Genomic DNA, 21,814 nt, shown 5'->3' on the forward strand with positions numbered 1-21,814 from the left:
GTTTGGACGCAACTGTCTTAACCCGTCTACTCCTCACAAGGGTCGCGGTGGTGCTGGAGCCTATCCCTGCCAGCTTTGGGCAGTAGGCGGGATACACCCTGAACTGGTTGCCAGCTAATTGCAGATATCTCTCTCTCTCTCTCTCTCTCTCTCTCTCTCTCTCTCTCTCTCTCTCTCTCTCTCTCTCTCTCCCTTTATATATATATATATATATATATATATATATATATATATATATATATATATATATATATATATATATATATATATATATACACGCATACATACATGTGTATGTATGTATATGCGTGCGTGCGTGCGTGTGTTGTTAACTGATGTGTATTTTGATGTTGGTGGGTGTTGTGTCATTGCTCGCGTAAAACACATTGAGTTACCTTGTGTATGTAGTGCTATAGAAATAAAACTGCCTTGCCGTAATTGTTAAAGTGTGAATGCTTTTCTGCTGCAATAATTTTTCGAATCTTTGTTTTTTCATCATGTATTCCTCCCTTACATCGATCCTTCTCCTCCATGTGCACTGTCTGCACCGTCTCCTCCCCTCAAAGTCTGTTTCGAGTATCTGGCATCTGGTGGTATTACGCATCCTCTCGGCACGCCGCTGCGACGCTAGACAGTGTTGCTCAGTACAATCTGTATGCGGCGATCTCAGGATGCAGTGCAGTTCGTCCAGCGGTACATCACGACCTACGTAAATTCCGCCAAAATGTAAGCGTACGTCCCTCGATGGAGCGCCGTTTCCTCCTCCAGCCCATGCACGTTGTTTTTCTACTATACTGACTCCCCCGATGCTGATGCAGCTGTGGGTGTGCGCCTTTAGGTGAAGGAGAGGAAGAGGAGCCGCATCTCCACCACAGCCGTAAAGGATGTGTTTTTATTCGCTGCCCTTCTCCATGCTCTCTCGGTTAAAGACAACGCTACAGATTGCAAGGACGCCGGGAAATTAAAGAAACATATATTTTACCTATAGAAGCGTCAGGAGCCTGGACTACCAAGATGAAATTTCCAAGTGAAAATCCAAGAAAACCAGGGAACAGCCCGTCACCAGGTTAGACTGTCATTTAATGATTTTGTTTATCCGTATGCATCAAACTCCAGCAAACTGATTCTTTTTGCGTGAAGTTTATCTTAACTTCCTTCCACTGAATGCCCATTATCAAATTGCTGCAGTAAGCTCTGCCTTTCTGCAATGTTGAGACTGATAGCCTCCATCATGTGCAGCCCTGAGTATTTTTGTACTGTGGCTCCAGAAGGTTTGCTAATGAAAAATTAATAGAGAAATACAGCAGTGAAGGTCCAGCCTGCATGCTGAAGTTTGTGGTCAGTAGCTGCAGCATATCAGTTCCAGTCTATTAAAACTAATAGATAGATGGGCTAAATATGATAATACAGGGAGGACCATTGAATTTGTGAGAAAACAATTGCTCTTGGCAAACCTATGGCTGTGTGGCGCAGTGGAGGGATTTCCACTGTTGTTCTGTATTTAGCATTACCTCATCCACAATGGGCAGATCCTCCTCAAATCTTGCATGTGTGTCACGTCCCATCACAGCAGATCCATGGTCATCCAGTTGTGGCAAGCTCTGATATTATCAGAGAATAATCATAATAGCTGTGCACATCTCTGAAAAAGGCATAATTGCTTTTATCCATTTAAACTGTTTGGTATATTTTTTTTTGTTAGTTTTCACCAGTTTGTTCTAACTAGCAAAACGTGAAAATTGCAGCTTGGGCACCATTCTCATCACGTTGCAACTGAATTGATACATAACTTAAAGTAATCATCCAGTGTCACTGCTATTCACTGTATCATTAGCACAATAGGAAATGCATACAGTAGATACAAAATATCAAATTACACTGCTGTCAGTTTTAGATCGTGGTCTGAGATGCACTGCTACAATCAACACTTCCACTGCATTTCTGACAGTCAACAGGCAGGTGTGGTCTTGATAGGTATGATATTCAGCGACATGCTGACAAAATTACTGCACTCAATTAGAAAACCAAAAGAAGCTTAAAAAAAAACAAAAAAACATAGGACATTTTTTTTTAAGGGATAGATTGTTAGCCAGCCTTATATTTTGTCTCTTGATCCTCAAGAGGTGGTAGCGAGTCACTATAGTTTAAAAAAAGATGCAACCATCAGAAGGCTGCACCTATCCATGTTGTGATGTTTTTGGTAAGTGGAACGCACTACAAACCCAAGGCAGGATAAGCCCAGGACACGCACACTGATATAAAAGGACACTCATTGCAGCGTCTTTTGCCAGTGATCCTCTCCTTTCGTTAACATTCAAAGCGACTACAGGTAAGTGTTCGGACAGTGAAACGACTGATATGTTGAGAATGTTTGTTTTTCAAATTGTTTTTAGGTGAAATGCTGCCCCCTATGGAGGTGGAGTACTAGCACTTGCTTGAACGTTTTGATTATCACGCAATTTTCTTTAAGTGAGAATTTACAGGAGACAAATACGTTGAATAATAAGAGTTGCTGTATGTTTTCGTATTAAGTATAGTTAAAGGGTGCATTGCATTGTTTTGTGGGAGCTCTCGTGGAAAATAAAGACAAATAGAAAATAGCTGTTATACTAGTTGTGTAGCTGTCAAGTTTATAGGAGCTTGCGAATCAGCTGTCGTCATCTGCAGTCTGACTGCTTGCCATCTTTGATGTTCTGCCGGTACACTAGAAAATAAATTTAGAAGAGAAAATTATCATTATTTGAGTAACACATACACAAAATTCAACCAACACAGTAGTATACAGAGCAAACACACACTTTTAGTGGCACACGATGGAGCAGGGGTCTACCTATGTAATTGGGGAGCAGTTTGGGGTATCATAATCTTGTTCAAATACATCATAGCTGTGTTCGGGGGATGTGGGTTTTGAACTGGGCTCCCCCCTGGTGGCAAACAACAAGCTTAACCACTTGGCCACAACTTCCCAATAAACTGACATATTAACAAATTGGCTATGAAAAATAAATAAATAAAGTAGGTTTTGCCCTTCATAGTCTTCTGATTTAGTTTTTTTTTAATCCTCTTAACTAAATAACCCTGTCCTCTTATACCTCTTAACCAAATTAAACTGTAAACTTATTATTTGGTCACAGGGCGAAGGGGACCCCGTGTTATCATGTTACCGTGTTATCTGTCCATCCATTCATATACATGAAATGTAAAACTGCCAATGTGGATCATGTGAAGTTTATCTGTTGCACATTAGAACGTTTAACCCGAGTTTGTTTTTCTTTTTTTTTGTTCCTTCAGTGCCAGTTCAGACTAACTTGGTCCCACCCAAAAAGATGCAGTCAGGTATGCTTCAATCAAGCCTTGTGCATGCCAGCGTGGCTACCATGCAGAACCCAATGGGCTGCTCCTTGCCCCGACTCTCCATCTCCCGGCCCACGAGCATGGTAGCCAACATTGAGGCAGTTGCTGATGGTGCCGCCCCTTTCACCATGATGAAACTAAAGACTGTGCTGGCAGTTTTCGTGGTGGTGGTGGCCTACTTGGTGGCAGGAGGACTGGTGTTCCAAGCACTAGAACAACCATTTGAAGACAACCAGAAGATCACCATCACAGCAGAGAAGGCAGCATTCCTGCAAAAACACCCCTGTGTGTCCCCAGAAGAGCTGGAGGCTCTCATCAAAGTAAGACCAGACGCTGATCGATATTCCTGTTTTACCTCAGCACTGGGTGGGGTCCCAAGAGGGAATTAAAGCAACTGAAAGCTAAGCTTCCTATCGATCTGACCCCATTCTCTTCAACACATCGTGCCGTCATTCTGTAATTCGATAAAACCACACTTAACCTTCTAGTAAGTACAAAAAAAATAAGCCTGTTTTTTTTTTTTTTTTTTTTATCAAGGGTATTACTACCTGAAGGCAACATTAACACTACTGAAGCAAAAAGGGTAATACTTTAGTGATAATTAAAAGTATTCAATTCGTCAATGGATTGAAAATCCAAATAAAGACACTCACTCCGGCCTTGAGATGTTGAAATTTGCTCCCAAAAACGTATATTGTAAATATAACCATGCTCCCAAAGACGTAATTATACGTTTTGTTTGTTTGTTTGTTTTTATGCTAGAGCATAAGGAAGGCTTTGATGCAGCCTCTGAACTGGTGAGAATGCTTTAAGCAATGGTAGTTATTACAAAAAAAGGCCAGTAGATGGCAGCATATTATAAGAGAACAAGCTGTTTTCCCCACTGTTTTAAACAGATTTGTGAATAATGATGAAATGTAGCTATATTCTAGTGCTAATTGCTGCAAAATGGAAATAGATAGAAATGTTCTTTTTTTCCTGATGAAAGAAGAGACTAATCTTTCTTTTGGTTGGTTCCATGATTTTTATTTTATTTTATTTTATTCTGTGGGCCTTGCAAAATCAGGCAAAAGCCAATAAAACAGCCGGGAGTGAAGGGGGTTGCTTCAGTGAAAATGGCTGGGAGTGAATGAGTGAAAGAGGAAATCAACCCCAATTATTATTATTTTTACAATAATATGTTCTATGCAGGGCGGCACGGTAGTCGAGTGGTTAGCACGTCCGCTTCCCAGTTCTGAGGTCTCCGGTTCGAGTCCAGGCTCGGACCTTCCTGGGTGGAGTTTGCATGTTCTCCCCGTGCCCGCGTGGGTCTTCTCCGGGTACTCCGGTCTCCTCCCACATTCCAAAGACATGCATGGCAGGTTAATTGGGTGCTCCGAATTGTCCCTAGGTGTGCGTGTGAGTGTGGATGGTTGTTCGTCTCTGTGTGCCCTGCGATTGGTTGGCAACCAGTCCAGGGTGTCCCCCGCCTACTGCCCAGAGCCAGCTGAGATAGGCGTCAGCAGCCCCCGCGACCCTTGTGAGGAATAAGCGGTCAAGAAAATGGATGGATGGATGGATGGATGTTCTATGCACCCCTACTGGTCTAAATATGGTATTCTGGTTACGATTGCGTTAGTGGAATATGAGTAAAGCAGCAAAATCCAGCCAATTTTATCCATCTCATGAGGCGGCCATTTTGCCATTTGTTGTCAACTGAAGATGATATCAGTGTTGCTCAGGGCTCAGTCAATGACCAATCACAGCTCACCTGTTTTCTGAAGCTGAGATCTGAGCAACATTGATGTCATCTTCAGTCGACAGCAAGTGGCAAAATGGCCATCCCCTGAGATGGATAAAAATGGCAGAATTTTGCTTCACAACTCTGATTCCACAAATGGAATATTAATCAGAATGTTATGTTTAGACTAGTGAGGTTACATATAACATATTATAGTCAAGAAATGTTTAAGGTTGACTTCCACTTTAAGTGATACTCAAAGTTTACTCAAAGATGATATACATTATAACTATTTTAATGCTTCTGAATTGGTGGGGGAAAAAAAAAAAAGAAGCATAACTCTCTTTTAAAGTCTTACTTGACAAATGAATAAATACATAATAATAATAATAATACTAATAATACTAATAATAATAATAATAATAATAATAAATAAATTAATAAGGCTCAGAACGCTAAGGGGCTAGTGTTAAAAACTTAACTCAGTCAACTCAGTTTTTTTTACTTCTTGTTATGGCCTATAACTTGCAGCAAAACTTAGCCAGTGACGTGAAGATGGATAAACACGGACTATAGTGACACTTGTTGGAATTTCAAGTAATTTGTCCACTTTACAAAGCCAAATTCAAGTAGCATATTAGTTGTATGTCTTTGGCATATCATGTAGTAGTCAAAAATGTAAAAACGCTTTGAGGGCCTTGTTAAGTGGAAAAGCGCTAGATAAATGAAGTGCCATTTACCATGTTAGAGCAAAATACCCAGCTTAAATTACCTCCATGGGACCTCGCAAATCAACCCTTCTGAAGTGTGCTGCTTGTGAACACAACTAAATCTGGAAGCGAGAAGTTCTGAGAATTGTTTGTATGAGAAAAAAAAAAGTGACCTGTCAAGCTGAATCAATTTTAATCATTTTGTTTAACAGCGAAGTTAAACGGACAAGTATTCTAATCGAGGATCAAAGAAAGCTATTCGAACAGTCTTTGATTCTAAACATCTTGATGATTTTACATCAATTCCAAGATTTTACTGAAGTAAATATCTGTTACAAGCTTTGATTTAGAAAGTAGAAACATAAGTAGAAAAATTAGATTAATTACGGAAAAATGTGCAATTAATTAGTTTTTAAAATGTTATCGCTTGACAGCATTAATGACAATGTTCAAAGCCCAACATTTTTGCTCCCACTATTGTTCGAGATTTTATAAGTTGGTGCAGATTTCAAAAGTGAATAAAAAAAAAAAAATCCTTTAGTAAAATGTCAAGTTCAATATAGAGAGCTGTCACCGTGTGTCAGTCATTGCAGATGAGGAGACGATGCGCTCTGAGATTCCTTGATTCAACCTAGGCACTTCTTATATGGCTCTGTCCTTTTGAGGATGTGCCAGTGATATGGTGACAATATGTCTCCAGGCAGCCCTGTGGTACTATTTACATAACATATTTTTTCACTCTTTGTCGGTGAAAATGTGACATGAGATGAAGGCCTATCATTTTATAATCCATTCCTCATGGCTGGTATGGGATTGGAAGAAAGAAATTCAAATCTGGTGCTTTGCTTTCTCTGAAAATCAGTCTGACAACAAAGAGTACAAAATAGCTGTGTAACTTCCTGTTACTGCAACAGCCCCAAGCACATTGCTGCAAATCAGCTTTTCATATATTTATAAGGTCCCTTTCAGACTTGGGATGTGTACCATTGCTGTCTCCTTCGGTTAGTTACAGTCATGGCTCACAATTTAAACTGGTCTGTTACATAAATCACAACATACATAAACCATTTTACGAGTGTCTATCTGTCTTGCTTGTTGCCTATCTAGAATGTGATTTACTAAAAGTAAGCAAGTGCAAAAACAATAGTAAATTGATTGCTCATGACAATAGGTGTGAAAGCTATCTCCTAACTGGGCAAAGCAACATTTGCTTCTGCCAAATGTACAGAACTGCCACACATTTCACGTTAAGAGAAGTAGATTTTAGCACATGCAATGTGATATGGCTGGCTGGCTGGCTGGCTGGATACGAATAACCAGCAATGTGAAAAGAAAAGAATACAAAACTAAGGTTTGAGGGGGGAGCTAAGGGTTCTATCTATCTATCTATCTATCTACCTAAACCATCCATCCATCCATCCGTCCATCCATACATCCAATTTAAGCAAGATTTAAGGTGTTTTTCCTGTTGGCCCGTGGCAAATTTTAAATAATAGAACTATAAATACAGTCCACTTATGCCAGTTGAGCTTGGGCGAGAGGCAGGGTACACCCTGATCTGGTTGCCAGACTATTCAGGGAGGCCTAAAACCAGTCATTATTGACAGGCCCACAGAGAGATTTGACCTTGATCCCACAACCTACCTCTTGGATAAACAAAAACTTTTAGAGAGTCTTCGGCATAAATGAAGATAATTTCCTACAGATCCAACATCAAATTCACTATTCCAATACTTGTGCCCATACAACAAGGTCGATACTGCATTGCCAACTCAGCTCCTACAGTTAATTAATAGTCCAAAAATATCACACTAAAGTTCCCCACTTTGAAATGCAAGTGTGTATGTTTGATAAAAGGTAAGGTTTTGAGTTTGTAATACCGTAAATTCCCATGGATAAGACACATTTTTTTCCATATGGAATGATCCAAAATCGTCCCGCCGTACTATACATGGAATCATAAAGATCCCCCTAAAATTTACCATTTAACGGAATCTAGATGTTATAGAAAAAGGCATACATTCCAACATGATATTTCATGTCTAATGTTACAAATTTATGTAATTAAGTTTAAGTTTCCAGAAATTGTTTGTGTGTAGAGACCATCAGCAAAACTAGTCAAGCTAAAAGCAGCAACAATTGTTTATGCTATCCATAACGGAAAAACGCAGCCAGTGGTAAGACCAACTTCAAAATAAAATCTTTCCAAATGCAGTAATACGCTGACATTCTTGCTTTGGTCGCTTTTAATTTGAAGTTACTTCCACCAACGTCAACACAATGTCTTTGTGAAGTTAAGTTCAATCGGTAATTATGGACGCTAAAAAACACTGACATTGCATTACACGGCATCCATTGCCTGCATTCAGCGCCAATTCCAGCGTTAGCATCCCCGGCATTAGCATCTCGTTGCTTGCTAGCTTGCAGCAAGCAAGACGGCAAGAGCCATCAGATTATCAAGATTTCTTTATTGAGATTCCATTCTTAAGCCATTTGTGTAAACACATAGGAAATTGTTGCGGCATTGCAGTGTGTATTTACTTGACGGATTACTTTTCAAAAGCAGTTGAATAGACAAAAATGACTCAGCACCCTTTGATGTTGACAGCCTGACATAGGCTGATCACTTTTTAACAAACCAGGCTTACTCAAATGTGCTGTTTAAACGGGCAAAATCGCGACTGACATAACTTTGTTTTATCGATCAAAATCTATGGGGAGATATTTCATTGCATTTATTTATTTGTTTGTTTGTTTATTTCATTCTGTAAAGAAAAGAATCAATACTCAATAATCACAACAAAATGAATGACAACTACAGTCAAGACACACCTACAAACAACTATTTTACAAAATAAAAAAAATCAATAAGATAATCTAAAGTTGACAAATGTATGTAATTATGCAATATTAACAGTAAACAACAAGCTTGTTTCACTTTTATGAGTGAATAAACACCAATCATTTTTTTAAATCCCCGAATGAATCACCAATTAATTGCCAAAAATATCAATCTATCTAATACTAGAGTCATTTCAAAGAAATGGATGTCGGACTCCGCAGCCCGTAATTACTCAAAGCATTAAAATGTCCTCGGCACTTTGGGGGAAAAAAAATGTTGGGCAGTATAATAAAAGATGCTGACAAATCATATTATACACGGGCACCGAGAAAATAACAGCATTTTAAGGGTGATTTTTGGGGTGTATTAAACATGGGATTTTATGGTATGTACCGTAATTCCCATGGAAAGGTTTCTTTTTGTTGAAAATTGTAGGATCTTAGAAAACAGGTCTGAGTCACTGCAGTATTTAATGTTACACTGCATTACATCATTTCCCTTGAGACCATTTAATGAAGGCCATGATTATTAATGAAGATTTTATTGTCCTGGGACTTACCTCAAAGGCAAGCCTTTTATAGCATTTTTATGAGCTACTGATGTATTGTAACCTCATGAGCCAATTGCTGACTACCAATCCATTGTCTGCACCACATATCTTGGTGAGGTTCACAAGGAAGTGGCGTATAGTCAATCAACTGCAACCTTTATTTAACCAGCAAGTAAAACGGCTTTAAGACTGAGATCTCTTTTTCAAGGATGATCTGGCCAAGAAGGTGAAGCACAATTCACATCATAACAATACAATAGCCTCGGATGAGTTTGGATAAAAGGCAAACTACATGATGAACTGCCATTCAATAATAAGGCACATATTGAGACACGAATTGCACATATTGATGTCAGTTTTTAGATGTAGTTTAGCGGGGCTGGAATTGATCAATGGCATTTCTATCCATTTCAATGTGAAATGTTGATTTGAATGGAGTGATTTGACTTACAAGAACAATCACGAAATGAAACAATCATATTTCAAGGCATCACTGTATGTTTTTGGTGAAAGCAGTCAGAGAATTTTTTTTTTGTGTTTGTGCCTGGAAAAACGCTAAAAATATTACACTTGCTTAACAAATTATTAATTTCTTTATTATTTAGCTGTAAGGCTATAGGACAACCAAGACAACCATCAAATGGAAAGAATCTCAACAGGCGAACAGCAGAGGATGAGGCATTTTATTTACCGTATTATTGTTTTTTGTTTTAATTGAATTTTACACAAAAAAAAGAACAAAATGTACCCACTTAAAGTAATAAACGGCAATTACAAGTATTGATTTTTCTGTTATGTACCAAAGACAGAGATGATACTCACTGAACCGCTTGGTTAAATATGGGATTTATTAACCTAGAATATTAATGCAAACATGTTAAGACCAGGCCGGCACAGTGACTGAGTGGTTAGCACGTCCGCCTCCCAATTCTGAGGACGCAAGATCCAATCCAAGCCTCCTGAGTGGAGTTTGCATTTTCTCCCCGTGCTTGCGTGGGGCTTCTCCGGGTACTCCGGTCTCCTACCCCATTCCAAAGACATGCATGGCAGGTTAATTGGGCGCTCCGAATTGTCCCTTGGTTTGCTTGCTTGTGAGGAATAAACGGTTAAGAAAATGGATGGATGGATTGATGTTAAGACCTTAGCACCCACCCACTATCTTTGTAATTACAGGATTACAGTATCCACTATTTTGGGAGAAAGGAAAATTGCTTGAGACATGTTTTACTACTGTAGTCTGAACAATTGCTGTGTCCAGTGGGTACATTCTTCATTTCACTTCATAAAGTAAGCGCACATTGAATGGTGTAATAAATAAAGACAACGGCCTTTAGTTTATGTAAAGTCAATGTAATTCTTTCTTCTGCGATAAAATCTCAAGGGGGACAAGCCAACTGGTGCCAGCCTGATTCGATCGTTTAGTCTGCACCATTTGAGAGAAGTTCATTGGCAGAACTGCAAAATATTAAAATATCAAAGCCAGTCTGCCTGCTTCAACTTTACATTGAGCACTAGAGACTTGAAACTGTGAAAACATGATCATAAACATATGTAAAAACTTCCATATGTTTGACACCATAAGTTTGTACACTGCCCTTTCCAGGGAGTGTCTGAATCGTTGCCATGGCAAACTTGGATAACATTCTTCAATGCTCTAGAAAGTGTGCCCAAAACATGACATGCGACGACATGCAGAAGAGCCAATAGACAGTTCGCTCATTGGTTTCACGGTATGTTGGAGATTGTGGACCCAAATTGAGGAGACAGATCAGATGATGTGAATTGGCAACTTGGGTGATTTATTAACTCTGCAAGAAAACCAAAACTAGACTTGAAGAGAGCAAACTTGACTTGACTTGACTCGACTCGACTCGACAGAACTTTACACCTGGGGGAAACAGAAGTGGCTGAGGGCAGTGATTGGTCACACACAGGGAAGGAAAGACCCACACAGGTGGACACTGTTAAACAAATGAGACAAGGGAAGAAACGAGGAACACATGACAAAAACCACCAACCACAGACAAACACTCCCAAAAAACGCCAAAAGAAAACGAGGTAACACTTTATAATAACTACCCGTTATAACTAGTTAATAGACCATTAGTAAACTGTTAATGAATGAGTTATTAATGACTTATTAAATGTTTGTTAACTGTTTGTTAAGGTTTTAAAATGATGTCTATAAATAGTAAAAAAAAATATTTTTAAACTGTTAGTTATTGAGCTCTAAATGACTTGTTAACTGTATAGTAATTATTCATAACTATATTTTATAAATTAGTAATACATCGTTAACAAGCTATTACAAAATTACTTACTAATGACTTGATAAGTATTACTTCATAGTTTGTATAGGTTATTGGGACGTTATTATAAAGTTGCCACTATTCCTCATTTATTACGTGTTAGTAAATGTGGAGTAGTTGCAACTTTAGAATAACGTCCCAATAACATAAATAGAGTAATAACTAATATTTAAGTTGTAGATTAACTCACTTCTTTACAGCAGTTGTTAATAGTTTGTTAACCATCTACTAATACTATACCAGTGAAACTTTGTAGAGGAGCACATGAGTGGAAAAAGTTCAATGGTACGGAAAATTTATATTTAGGCATGGTAAGGCATAGTAATTTTACATTTTAAATTTCACCTTCAAATTCTGTACTTTCAACTTGTTCCACCTGTTTGTTGTTTGACAAAGTTTCATAGTTATTAGTAGATGGTTAACATCTACTATGTAAAGAATTAGCTAATATATAAGTTAAATATTAGTAAGAAGTAGGGGTGTTAAAAAAAAATCGATTCGGCGATATATCGCGATACTACATCGCGCGATTCTCGAATCGATTCAATAATCGACAGAATCGATTTTTTTAAATTTATTTATTTATTTATTTATTTATTTTTATTTATTTATTTTTTTAGGATTCACACCTTGAGCATGGAAGAATGTTATATGAACGGAACATTAAGCCTTAATATTTTATTTTAATGCTGTTCAAACATGAAACAGATTACAACCTCTATAAGACTGAAATTTCAGATAAATAAATAATACATTTTCATATAAATCTTACACTCTACAAGCTTACTGATTAGTATTTTCTAAATTTGAATGAAAAAAATCGCAACAATCGACTTATAAATTCGTATCGGGATTAATCGGTATCGAATCGAATCGTGACCTGTGAATCGTGATACGAATCGAATCGTCAGGTACTAGGCAATTCACACCCCTAGTAAGTAGCTAATTTATACTATTGGGATATTATCGTAAAATTGCAACTGTTCCTCATTTAATAACAGTTAATAAATGAGGAATAGCTACCACTTTAGAATAACGTCCTAATAACAGATATAAACTATTAACTGATACTTAACAAGTCATTAGTAAGTAATTTACTAATAGTTTGTTAACTTAGTCTTACTAATTTATAATATATAGTTACAAATGATTAATATACAGTTAACAAGTCATTTATAACTCAATAACTAACAGTTTAATAATGACATATTAACTGTTTATAGTCATAAGTATAAATCCTTAACAAACAGTTAACATTTAATAAGTCATTAACAACTCATTAATTAACAATCAACTAATGATCTATGAACTACTTATAACGGATAGTTATTATAAAGTGTTACCGAAAACAAAATCCCAAACCCACAAAACCAAAGCATGACAATCGGAAATGATTTCATTCAATTGATACACAAATAATCTGTAACATGAACTGGAGTAATTGATTAAATAATTATTTGATTGGTGGATGCCCGAGGCAAACAATGTTTCCCATGCGACGATGATAAATTGTTAACGGCAAGGGTGCTGACGGAGGTTTCAGTGAGATGTCAACTGTGGCGGAGCGTTCACGCATGACGTGCGCACTCGATGATGCCGCAATACGTCCCCGCAAAAAAGGGCCCAACACAGACGACGGTGCTCCCCACCGCACACACACACACGCAAGATGGTGCCCGATGCACTGTGCCATCCCGGGAATGGATTAATGAGAGCCTCTCAAAGAGCGAACCTCACTGATTGTATCGACCATTCAGAGTATACTATCTCAGGATCGTGAATCGTGACTGAGAGGTTAGGTTTACATTTCACAGAGATTTTTTTTTTGCCCGGAGGGCTTTGCTTTCATTTCATTGTTCATGGTTCTGACACCATGATGGAGATGAATCCTTGAGTGGTGCTCATAGGGATGTAACAATAAGGGCAATATCGTGATATCGTGATATTAAAACTGCCACAATATCGTCATCGTCATGTTCACAATATTTAAAAGGAATGCATCTGTTAAAAAAAAAAGTCAGGTTGATGTCCATTTGTGCAGTTCTAGCACCCTCTAGTGGCTAGTTTATTAGTGCAATTTAATTTTTATTAGGGATGTTTTGGCTTTCTATGGTTAAAATCTCTGCTAATTGTCAGATGAAGGGGAACCTAATTTGCTTGTGAAGCGATAAATGTATGCTTGCATCAGCAAGTAAGTGTCTCAATATTGTTAGAGAATGTAGGTGGTTTATATGCATTGCTGTTATATACAAAGGCACAATATTGTACTTTTTTTTTTTAGTATGAGCTTTTTTTTTTTTTTTTTTTTTTTTTTTTTTGACAATATTGCGATCTTACTTAAATATCGCTTTGAGAGTCCATCATGTTTACATTGGTGGCTTCACCCTAGTAAATCCCCTAGTGGTCATGGTCATGAATGTTGTACTTGGCTCTGCAGTAAGAGGGGCGGGATGTGGGCTGGCACATTTGTTTACTTGCAGGGCCTGCAATTTCAAACAAGAACTAGAGTGTGTAAACTGTGATGTAACATTTTATCTTTGTTTGATTTGTTTTTTTTGGGGGGGGTTCAACAGCATATAGAAAAGTGTGACTGTCATGATCTGTTATTGTTTAGATTATTTAGTTTTTTTTCCACATTATGTCTTTTTTCCTTGTGCCTTTTTCATGTCTTGCTCATTAGGTTTTGTTTCCACCTTTTTTTTGTCAACCAGGGCCCTTGTGTAAACCAATCAGCACCATTTGTCATAAGGACTGTCTGTGACTGCCGACACTCCTCGTCGGAGTATTGACCTTGCTACGCCTTCGCCAAGAGCTTTATTCTAACCTCGTGTAAATTAGTTTAATCTATAGCCTCGTCTCTTGTTTCCAGTTAGTTTTGTGAGTACTTTTGATTCATAGTTTTTTGTTGTTTCCTCAGCTTTTAGCTTGAGAGTTTATCCACGCGTTGAGCCTTTTCTGCTCCGTAGTTTTATGTTTCCTCAGCTTGACGCCTGGGTGTTTGATTTCCACGTGTTTACAGTGTGTTTTGGTTTTGTTTATTCGCGTTGTGCGGTTTTGTAGCCCTCGGGTATATTTTTGTTACCACCTCACCTTGCAGCTTTTGCAAGCGTCTTTTGTTAACTGTTTTTCTCCTGGTTTCGTCCTGTTTTAGTACTTGTATAATAAATTTGTTAAATTGTCTCTCTGTGTTCTGCGTTTTTGGGATCTGTCATCCGGTTTTACCGGAAACCCTAACAAACCTAACACCCAACCTTTTCTTACTGCGCATGGCCTGTTCCCTACAGCGTATGCACAGAAGTGCAAGGTATGCTGTTTTGTCGAGACACCGTGACCCTCGTAAGCAGTACAGAAAATGGATGGATGACTACCACATTTGCACATTCGTACACAACAGTTGTAGCACAAGATGTCTTGAAGTGTAACAGCATGTCAGCCTTTAATTATCATTTAATTTTGCTCCAAAAGTAGAGCGGCTTAATTACCATTCGGTCTCTAGGCTCCTAAAGGTTTGGGAAATTCTGTGCAATACATTAAGGAAGGGACGCACCTGCACAACGTGCTATGGGGAAATCTGCACCAACATAAGAAGCCTTCTGGGTGGGGGAAAAAAAAAATCTTGCTTTTGTCTCAGTGTAAACACCACTTTTGGAAAAAAAAATTAATATATAATTATAATAGGGAGGTAACGATACCCAAATATCACGGTACGATATCACTATATGAAGAACACGATATGATAATTGTCACGATATTGTGGGGAGGTTGGCGATATTTTAAAAAGGTCACAATAAAGAAAAAAAAACACAATATTGTGCTTTTGTACATAACAGCAATACATATAAACTATCTACAATTTCTAATAACACTTAATATTGAAGCACTTACTCTCTGTCACGATGGGGGGGGTGTTGGAGGCAGGACCCAAATGCAGGGGGCAACAAAACAGGGCAAGGCAGTGATGCAAGTAAAAAAGGGGATTTAATTAACAAAAAATGTAAACAAGGTACTATGGAAAAATTAACAAGGTCAAAAACACACAAGGCATGGCATGAATAACAGGGACAGCAACAGGAACAGCAACAAGAACAATGACAGGAACAGAAACAGGAACAATGACTCAACAAGAACTGAAAGAAAGCAGGGTAACTAAATACACATGGTAACGAGAAAACAACAGACACCTGGGCAAGATACAAGAGGCTTGGGGAGCTAATTGGTCAACACAGTGGGGGAGGGAAGACACACTCAGGTGGACGTGGTTAGACATAACGGGACAAGGGAAGATACAAGGAATACATGACAACCAAAAACACCAAAAGAAAACAAAATCCCACCCCCACAAAACCAAAACATGACACTCTCTAATGAAAGCCCACATTGAGTTCCTCCACGTATTGACTTGCTTCAAAGCATTTTACAATACCCTTCATCTGACAATTAGTGTATTTTAAACATAGAAGGGCCAAAACATGCCTTGTGAAAATTAAGCTGCTCTAAAAAACTAGCAACCAGAGGGTGCTAGAACTGCACAAATGGAAATAAACATGTTTTTTTTTTTTTTTAACAAGATGTGTAGCTTTTAAATATCATGAACATGACGACGACGATATTGTGGCAGTTTTAATATCACGATATCACGATATTGCCGGTATTGTTACATCCCTAATGTATAATAATAGTATTGTAATGCTTTATTGGTTACATTTTAATACAGCTCTTCCAATATGGTAGAATTAAAGTTTGCAGAAGTAAATATATCTGTTATTTACTTTAGTCATGTAAATATAACTAAACAAGCGCTGTTTAGTAGTCACACGACGACAAAATGTAAAAGATACATCAATAATCGAATGTGTAACCCGTTGAATCAAATTGTAGCCCTCTGAATCAAATCAGGAGGTAACGAGATATTTCTACCCCTAGTTCACACCATCTATACACACTCTCAAAAGATGTAGAGTTGTGAGACACCCACAAACAGCAATAGACTATATATTCTCAACGAGAATAAATTTTTTAAACTAATATGCCTCTCTTGGTTTCTCTTCCCAGCACTCTGTTGATGCTGTGAATGCTGGTGTGAATCCTGTTGGCGATACCTCTTACAACTCTAGTCACTGGGATCTGGGTAGTGCCTTCTTCTTTGCTGGAACTGTTATCACAACCATAGGTACAATGAAACGTTCTAAAGTGTCTTTTTTTGTGTGACATGAATATTAATGGAATATTGTACGTTCAAAAAATATTGACCCTATCTTACCCATTTTCAAAGGATATGGTAACATCGCTCCGAGCACTGAAGGAGGAAAGATTTTCTGCATTCTATATGCAATATTTGGCATCCCACTCTTTGGATTCCTCTTGGCGGGGGTTGGTGACCAATTAGGGACCATATTTGTCAAAAGTATTGCCAAAGTGGAGAAGATGTTTCGGGTGAGTTACATGTATAATGTAGGCCAACATGGCATGGGAGGGGGGTGGGGGGGAGTAAATGCCAGATTTTAGTCACAAAAATGAGACCAAGAGAAATCATTTCAAAACGTTTTCCACAATTATTGTGACCCAAAATCTATTCAACTAAAAAAAATTAAAAAAAATTGAAAGGAAAAAAAATCTTTTCTAGGGGCTATAAGTAAAAAAATAAATACTGTAACTGAGATAATGTGACTGCACAGTTGTGCTGTGGGTGCACCTCCTCTGTCTGTTAAATCCGAAATCCGTCCCACTGAGGGGGTTGCGATTGGTCCCCTTAGTCTCTTGGGGGCTTGCTGAGGTGCGTCAGTGAGACTAGCTATGCTGGCCCAGGTCCTAAAGCATGTGAAGAAAAAAAGGAGAACCCTGAGTTTAGAGAGTCAGGTTATTAGTCCTTAATCCCAAAGTTTCTCAAATGGCATCACAAGACCATAACTCACAAATAGTGACATGCCCCGATCTAAACCACGCACATTGGCATTGAAAAATCCAAAGACCCCAAATGGCGGAAAAATCAGAAACCTCGAGAATGGACTAGAAATGTGTAGAATCCCCCTTCCGAAATTATCAGGCTGCAATGGATGCAGAGTTGGTAATATTTACCAACTTATGTGGTGCAGTATAACGTTAACTAGAAGGACAACGTGAGAGCCAGTTTAATAAGATAAAGCACCACAGGAACATTCCTTCAAAGAATTCGATCCTCCTCTGGATCTGGCCTGCACTGAATGCAGAATTCTCAATAGAAACACCGGGAAAGTGGCCCACCAGAGCTTGTCCCAGCTAGTCGGTGCAGAGTCCATAGAGCAACAGCATCGGATTCAGTCATTTTTGCTTAGCCGAACAGTAGAGGAGGACCTTATATTCTATTTTACAACCTTTCAATCTGTTTGAAGCTATACTCATTCATTAGAAGGTCATCTTGGGTCTTGCTCTCAGCAAAGTCATTTACAACACTGCTCAGGCCCAAAGTCCTCACTCTGCAGTTCTCAATAGCGAGTAGCCAGTCCACTGAGTCTTTTTTTGTTCCATGCTGCCCCTTAAGTCTATCAACTTGAGCTTAGAGAATGAGCACTCTACACTTGCGACAGTGACAGTTATGGTGAGCTATAACAATAAAGGAGACAGTAAAATCGTAGAGTCCTCAATCTGTGGACAGAATACAGTCAAACTTCGGTTTTCGAACATAATCTGAATAATTTTAATAATAATTTTAATCCGTTCCAAGTCTAAAAAAACGTTTTCCAAGTTTTTTTTTTTTTTTTTTTTTTTTTACTATTTTACACCATAAACTGCACTTTATACTGTTTACCATAAATAGAAAAGGGTAGAAATAGACACTTTTTTATTTAGATATCCTATCTAAAATGATGGGGGGAAAAAAATGCAAACATTTCTTTTTTAAATTCAATAGTTCTGTGCACTACTTTCCTCTTTACTTCACCAGCTTTACCACTTGCACTTGCTTTCTTTGGACCCATGATTAGGGGCTAATACACGATGCAAAATTTAAAAAAAAAGATTTGCGTAAATAACAATGAACAGGTCTGCTCCAAACTAACTTTGAACACGAATGTGCTCCGGAGGAAGCATCCTGTGCATTCGAGTTAGCTCGGCTCCCAAGTGAGTCGCGTTCAGGTATGTTCGGCTTTTTTTCAGTTTGGTTGAGAGCCAAATTTTTGGACGAGTTCTGAGACATAAAATTCTCGAATTTTCTGGTTGAAAACCGATTTGATTGAGAACAGAAGCATTCGAAAACCGAGGTTTGACTGTAGTCCCGAAAACAGGTCCACAGCGGACCACAGCCGAATTCGCCAAATTTGTCCTAGGCTGTGGTAGTGGGGAAGTTTCCTTTTGCCCGTCCAGAGCAGTGGGATGTGGCAGTAGCGTCAATGCTGCTTCAGTGATGGAGCTAGCTGGTAAGCTACTGCTGGACTCCAGCGGGACGCTATTGCCTGGCTTTGATTAACAAACAAGCCTATTATTTTAACATTGAACTCATCTTACTTCTTTTTGTTCTTCTTATTTTGTATGCCCCTTTTTTAAGTTTGCAAAATGAGGATGTTATGCACTTACATCCGCGAGCTTATTATTTTTTCTTTTTTTGCTGAAAGTCAAAGCAATTCAAGTCACATCACTGAGATTGACAGGTGTCAATGTGATTGGACAAATTATTATTTCCTCCTCCCATGCCAGCCACTTGGCATGACGAACCCACCCCAATTCTGTGGGAATTTTGGAGAGCAATGTTTTTCCCCTTTCCTTTATTTTAGATTTAGTTATGCCTCAATGCTGATGACATGCCTTGGTAGAAGGGGACTGAAAGGAAGTCAGGGTTCAGCATACAACACCGGCCAGTGGTATCGGACTCGGAATTTCTCTTACCTGTTTTTTTTGGACAGGGTAATTCAGAGTTGCTCATCTCAGAAAAAAAAAAAAAAAAAAAAAAAAAAAAAAAAAACCTTATTCAGAGTATTCACGTTACATGATTTCTGGAACTCCCATCACGTTATGCAATCAGCAGTGTTCTGTCAATAACGAGGTAAATGATGGTAAAGTGGACAAGTGGAAATTAATCATGGCCTACTGTCTTTCCGTATGTTAGTTTGGTTACTGTTTACTGTAAGTCAGCAATGACATGAAGCAGGCTACGATTACTTTTGGGCAAAGGGGAAAATGTTCACTAACTACAGTAGTACTACAGTAACAACTTTAAAAGTTTCAAAATTATTGGCTAGCTGATAAAAATCAATACCTGTTGGATAGAAATAAATTACCGTGTGCGTGCGTGTGTGTGATTACCTGGATGATTTCTCCTTGATAGAACAAACACCACCAAATCAGCCAAACTAAAATCCGAATAGCATCTACCCTCCTCTTCATCCTGGCTGGCTGCATCCTGTTTGTGACCATTCCAGCTGTGATCTTCAAACACATCGAAGGTTGGACAGCTCTGGAATCGACATATTTTGTCGTCATCACTTTGACAACTGTTGGAATAGGAGACTATGTGGCAGGTGAAACATTTTCTTCTATTAAACTAATAAAACCATTAATTAGTGGAAATGTTTATGTGTTTTAAATGTTTTTCATAAACTAGTTTTGGTATGGGCAGCACAGTGAATGACTGGTTAGCACGTCTGCCTCCCAGTGCTCTGGGCTTTGGCCTTCCTGGGTGGAGTTTGCATGTTCTCCCCGTGCCTGCATGGGTCTTCTCCGGGTACTTCGGTCTCCTCCCACATTCCAAAGACATGCATGGCAGGTTAATTGGGCACTCTGAATTGTCCCTAGGTGTGCTTGTGGGTGTGGATGGTTGTTCGTCTCTGTGTGCCCTGGTTGCCCGGGCAGTAGGCAGGTTGTACTCTGCCTACTGCCCAAAGCCAGCTGGGATAGGCTCCAGCACCCCCATGACCCGTATTAGGAATGAGCGGTGTAACAACTATTGCCTATGGCCCAGTCTACTCTCTAATTTTTTTTAAAAGTTTGCTTCTTCTAAAGCAAATTCTCTGCAGTTGCATAAATATTCCACTGCCCAGACAGGATCTAAGCTTGGTTAGCTCTGCAGGTGGTCACCCAACCACCAACAAAGCTCTTTTGAAGCCGCTGACCAGGTGACAAAGGAATTTATGCGTCTGCCGAAGGAGTGTATTCAAGCCCGTCTTCTCGGAGCCCGAACAAATGGCTCCAATGATTGGAATATACAAATGACTGATCAAAGGAATGTTTATGAAGTTTCTTATCAATCACAAAGGATATTCTGGCGTCTCGCCCTTCCAAGGGGGGCCCTAGATGGAGCAACACCACCGTCAAGTGGTGAAACTTGGAACTATCCTTCGTGATAATTCACATAAGTAACCGCATTTTACACATTTATACCATGATTCAATTCTTGACAGATAACTGAACTACGAATGATTCATGTTATGTCTTTGTGTGCATGAACATCCTATTTCATTTGTACTCCATAAAGAATGAAAGATAATCAATATCTTTCAGTTCAGTCAGATTAGACAAGTAGAGGTTACCTCACAAGTTAGTTTATGATGCATTAATTACGATGTGTGTTAAACGGGTTGTGTGGGAAAACTGATTTGCCAGACTGACCAAATTTAATGCCAAATTATTAATCCCTTTAATAATTTTTTTTTAAAGTCTGCGCGAGCGAACAGAAGGGTGTGCCACCACCTACTGAAGCCCCGCCCATAGACTTTAAAAAGACGAGGGGACCCCCTCGCTGTCTCTCTTCCAAAAACTCTCTTGCCTCTTCCTCTTCCCAGAACTCTCTTCCAACATCATCATCCTCAGGCTAACTACTTGCAAGTTTCCCAGCCTGCTGCAACTCTTTGTTCCAAGAAACTTGCTAAACACGTGGCCCCTTTTGTCCCTGGCAGCAACCGTTGCCACGAGAGCAGAATACTCGCTCCACGCCACGCCAAAGCAGGTGCAAACTACAACGCTGACCCCAAAGACTCTTTTACTCCTTTTTTTTTTTTTTTTTCACCATCGGTGATTGCCCGCCAGCGGCGACCTTCGCGGCCCCGGGGTACACTTGCAACGTACCGCCGGAATCAAGGTTGCGCACCTAAGCCGCTCAGCACCTCGATCACCTGCTATTCGGTGGCGCCCCGCCGCGGTGCCAGCTCACCTCCAACGGCTGGCCTTCCCCGTACGCAGGCGCGTAGGGGACCGAGCTCCAACACCTGGAGTCGGACAGCTGTCCGGCAGAACCAACCTCGCCGGAGAATCAACCTCGCCGAGTCGCCAACCAATCAAGGGACGGGGGCGCAACGTCAGCCCCCGAGCGGCTTCCTTGCCCACCAGTGGAATAGCCCCTTTTTTAATTTTCTTGCCTTTTTC

General features: G+C 39.3%; 1 protein-coding gene across 2 annotated transcripts in view; it reads left to right on the forward strand.

Annotated features, from left to right (window-relative positions):
* The first annotated feature begins 370 nt into the window (after nt 1-370).
* The window catches only part of kcnk10a (potassium channel, subfamily K, member 10a), a 37,762-nt gene continuing 16,318 nt past the window's right edge, over nt 371-21,814 (forward strand). The window contains exons 1-6 of one of the 2 annotated variants that reach the window (XM_077510858.1): nt 371-726; nt 839-1,066; nt 3,292-3,674; nt 16,538-16,655; nt 16,758-16,918; nt 19,782-19,974. In XM_077510858.1, the coding sequence (XP_077366984.1) occupies nt 1,015-1,066; nt 3,292-3,674; nt 16,538-16,655; nt 16,758-16,918; nt 19,782-19,974 (907 nt within the window). In that variant the 5' untranslated portion in view covers nt 371-726; nt 839-1,014. Of the gene's footprint in view, nt 1,067-3,291; nt 3,675-16,537; nt 16,656-16,757; nt 16,919-19,781; nt 19,975-21,814 lie in introns of both variants that reach the window. The other variant, XM_077510857.1, reaches the window with a different exon arrangement.

The sequence above is a fragment of the Festucalex cinctus genome, chromosome 21 (genome assembly GCF_051991245.1).
Source record: "Festucalex cinctus isolate MCC-2025b chromosome 21, RoL_Fcin_1.0, whole genome shotgun sequence".
NCBI lineage: Eukaryota > Metazoa > Chordata > Actinopteri > Syngnathiformes > Syngnathidae > Festucalex > Festucalex cinctus.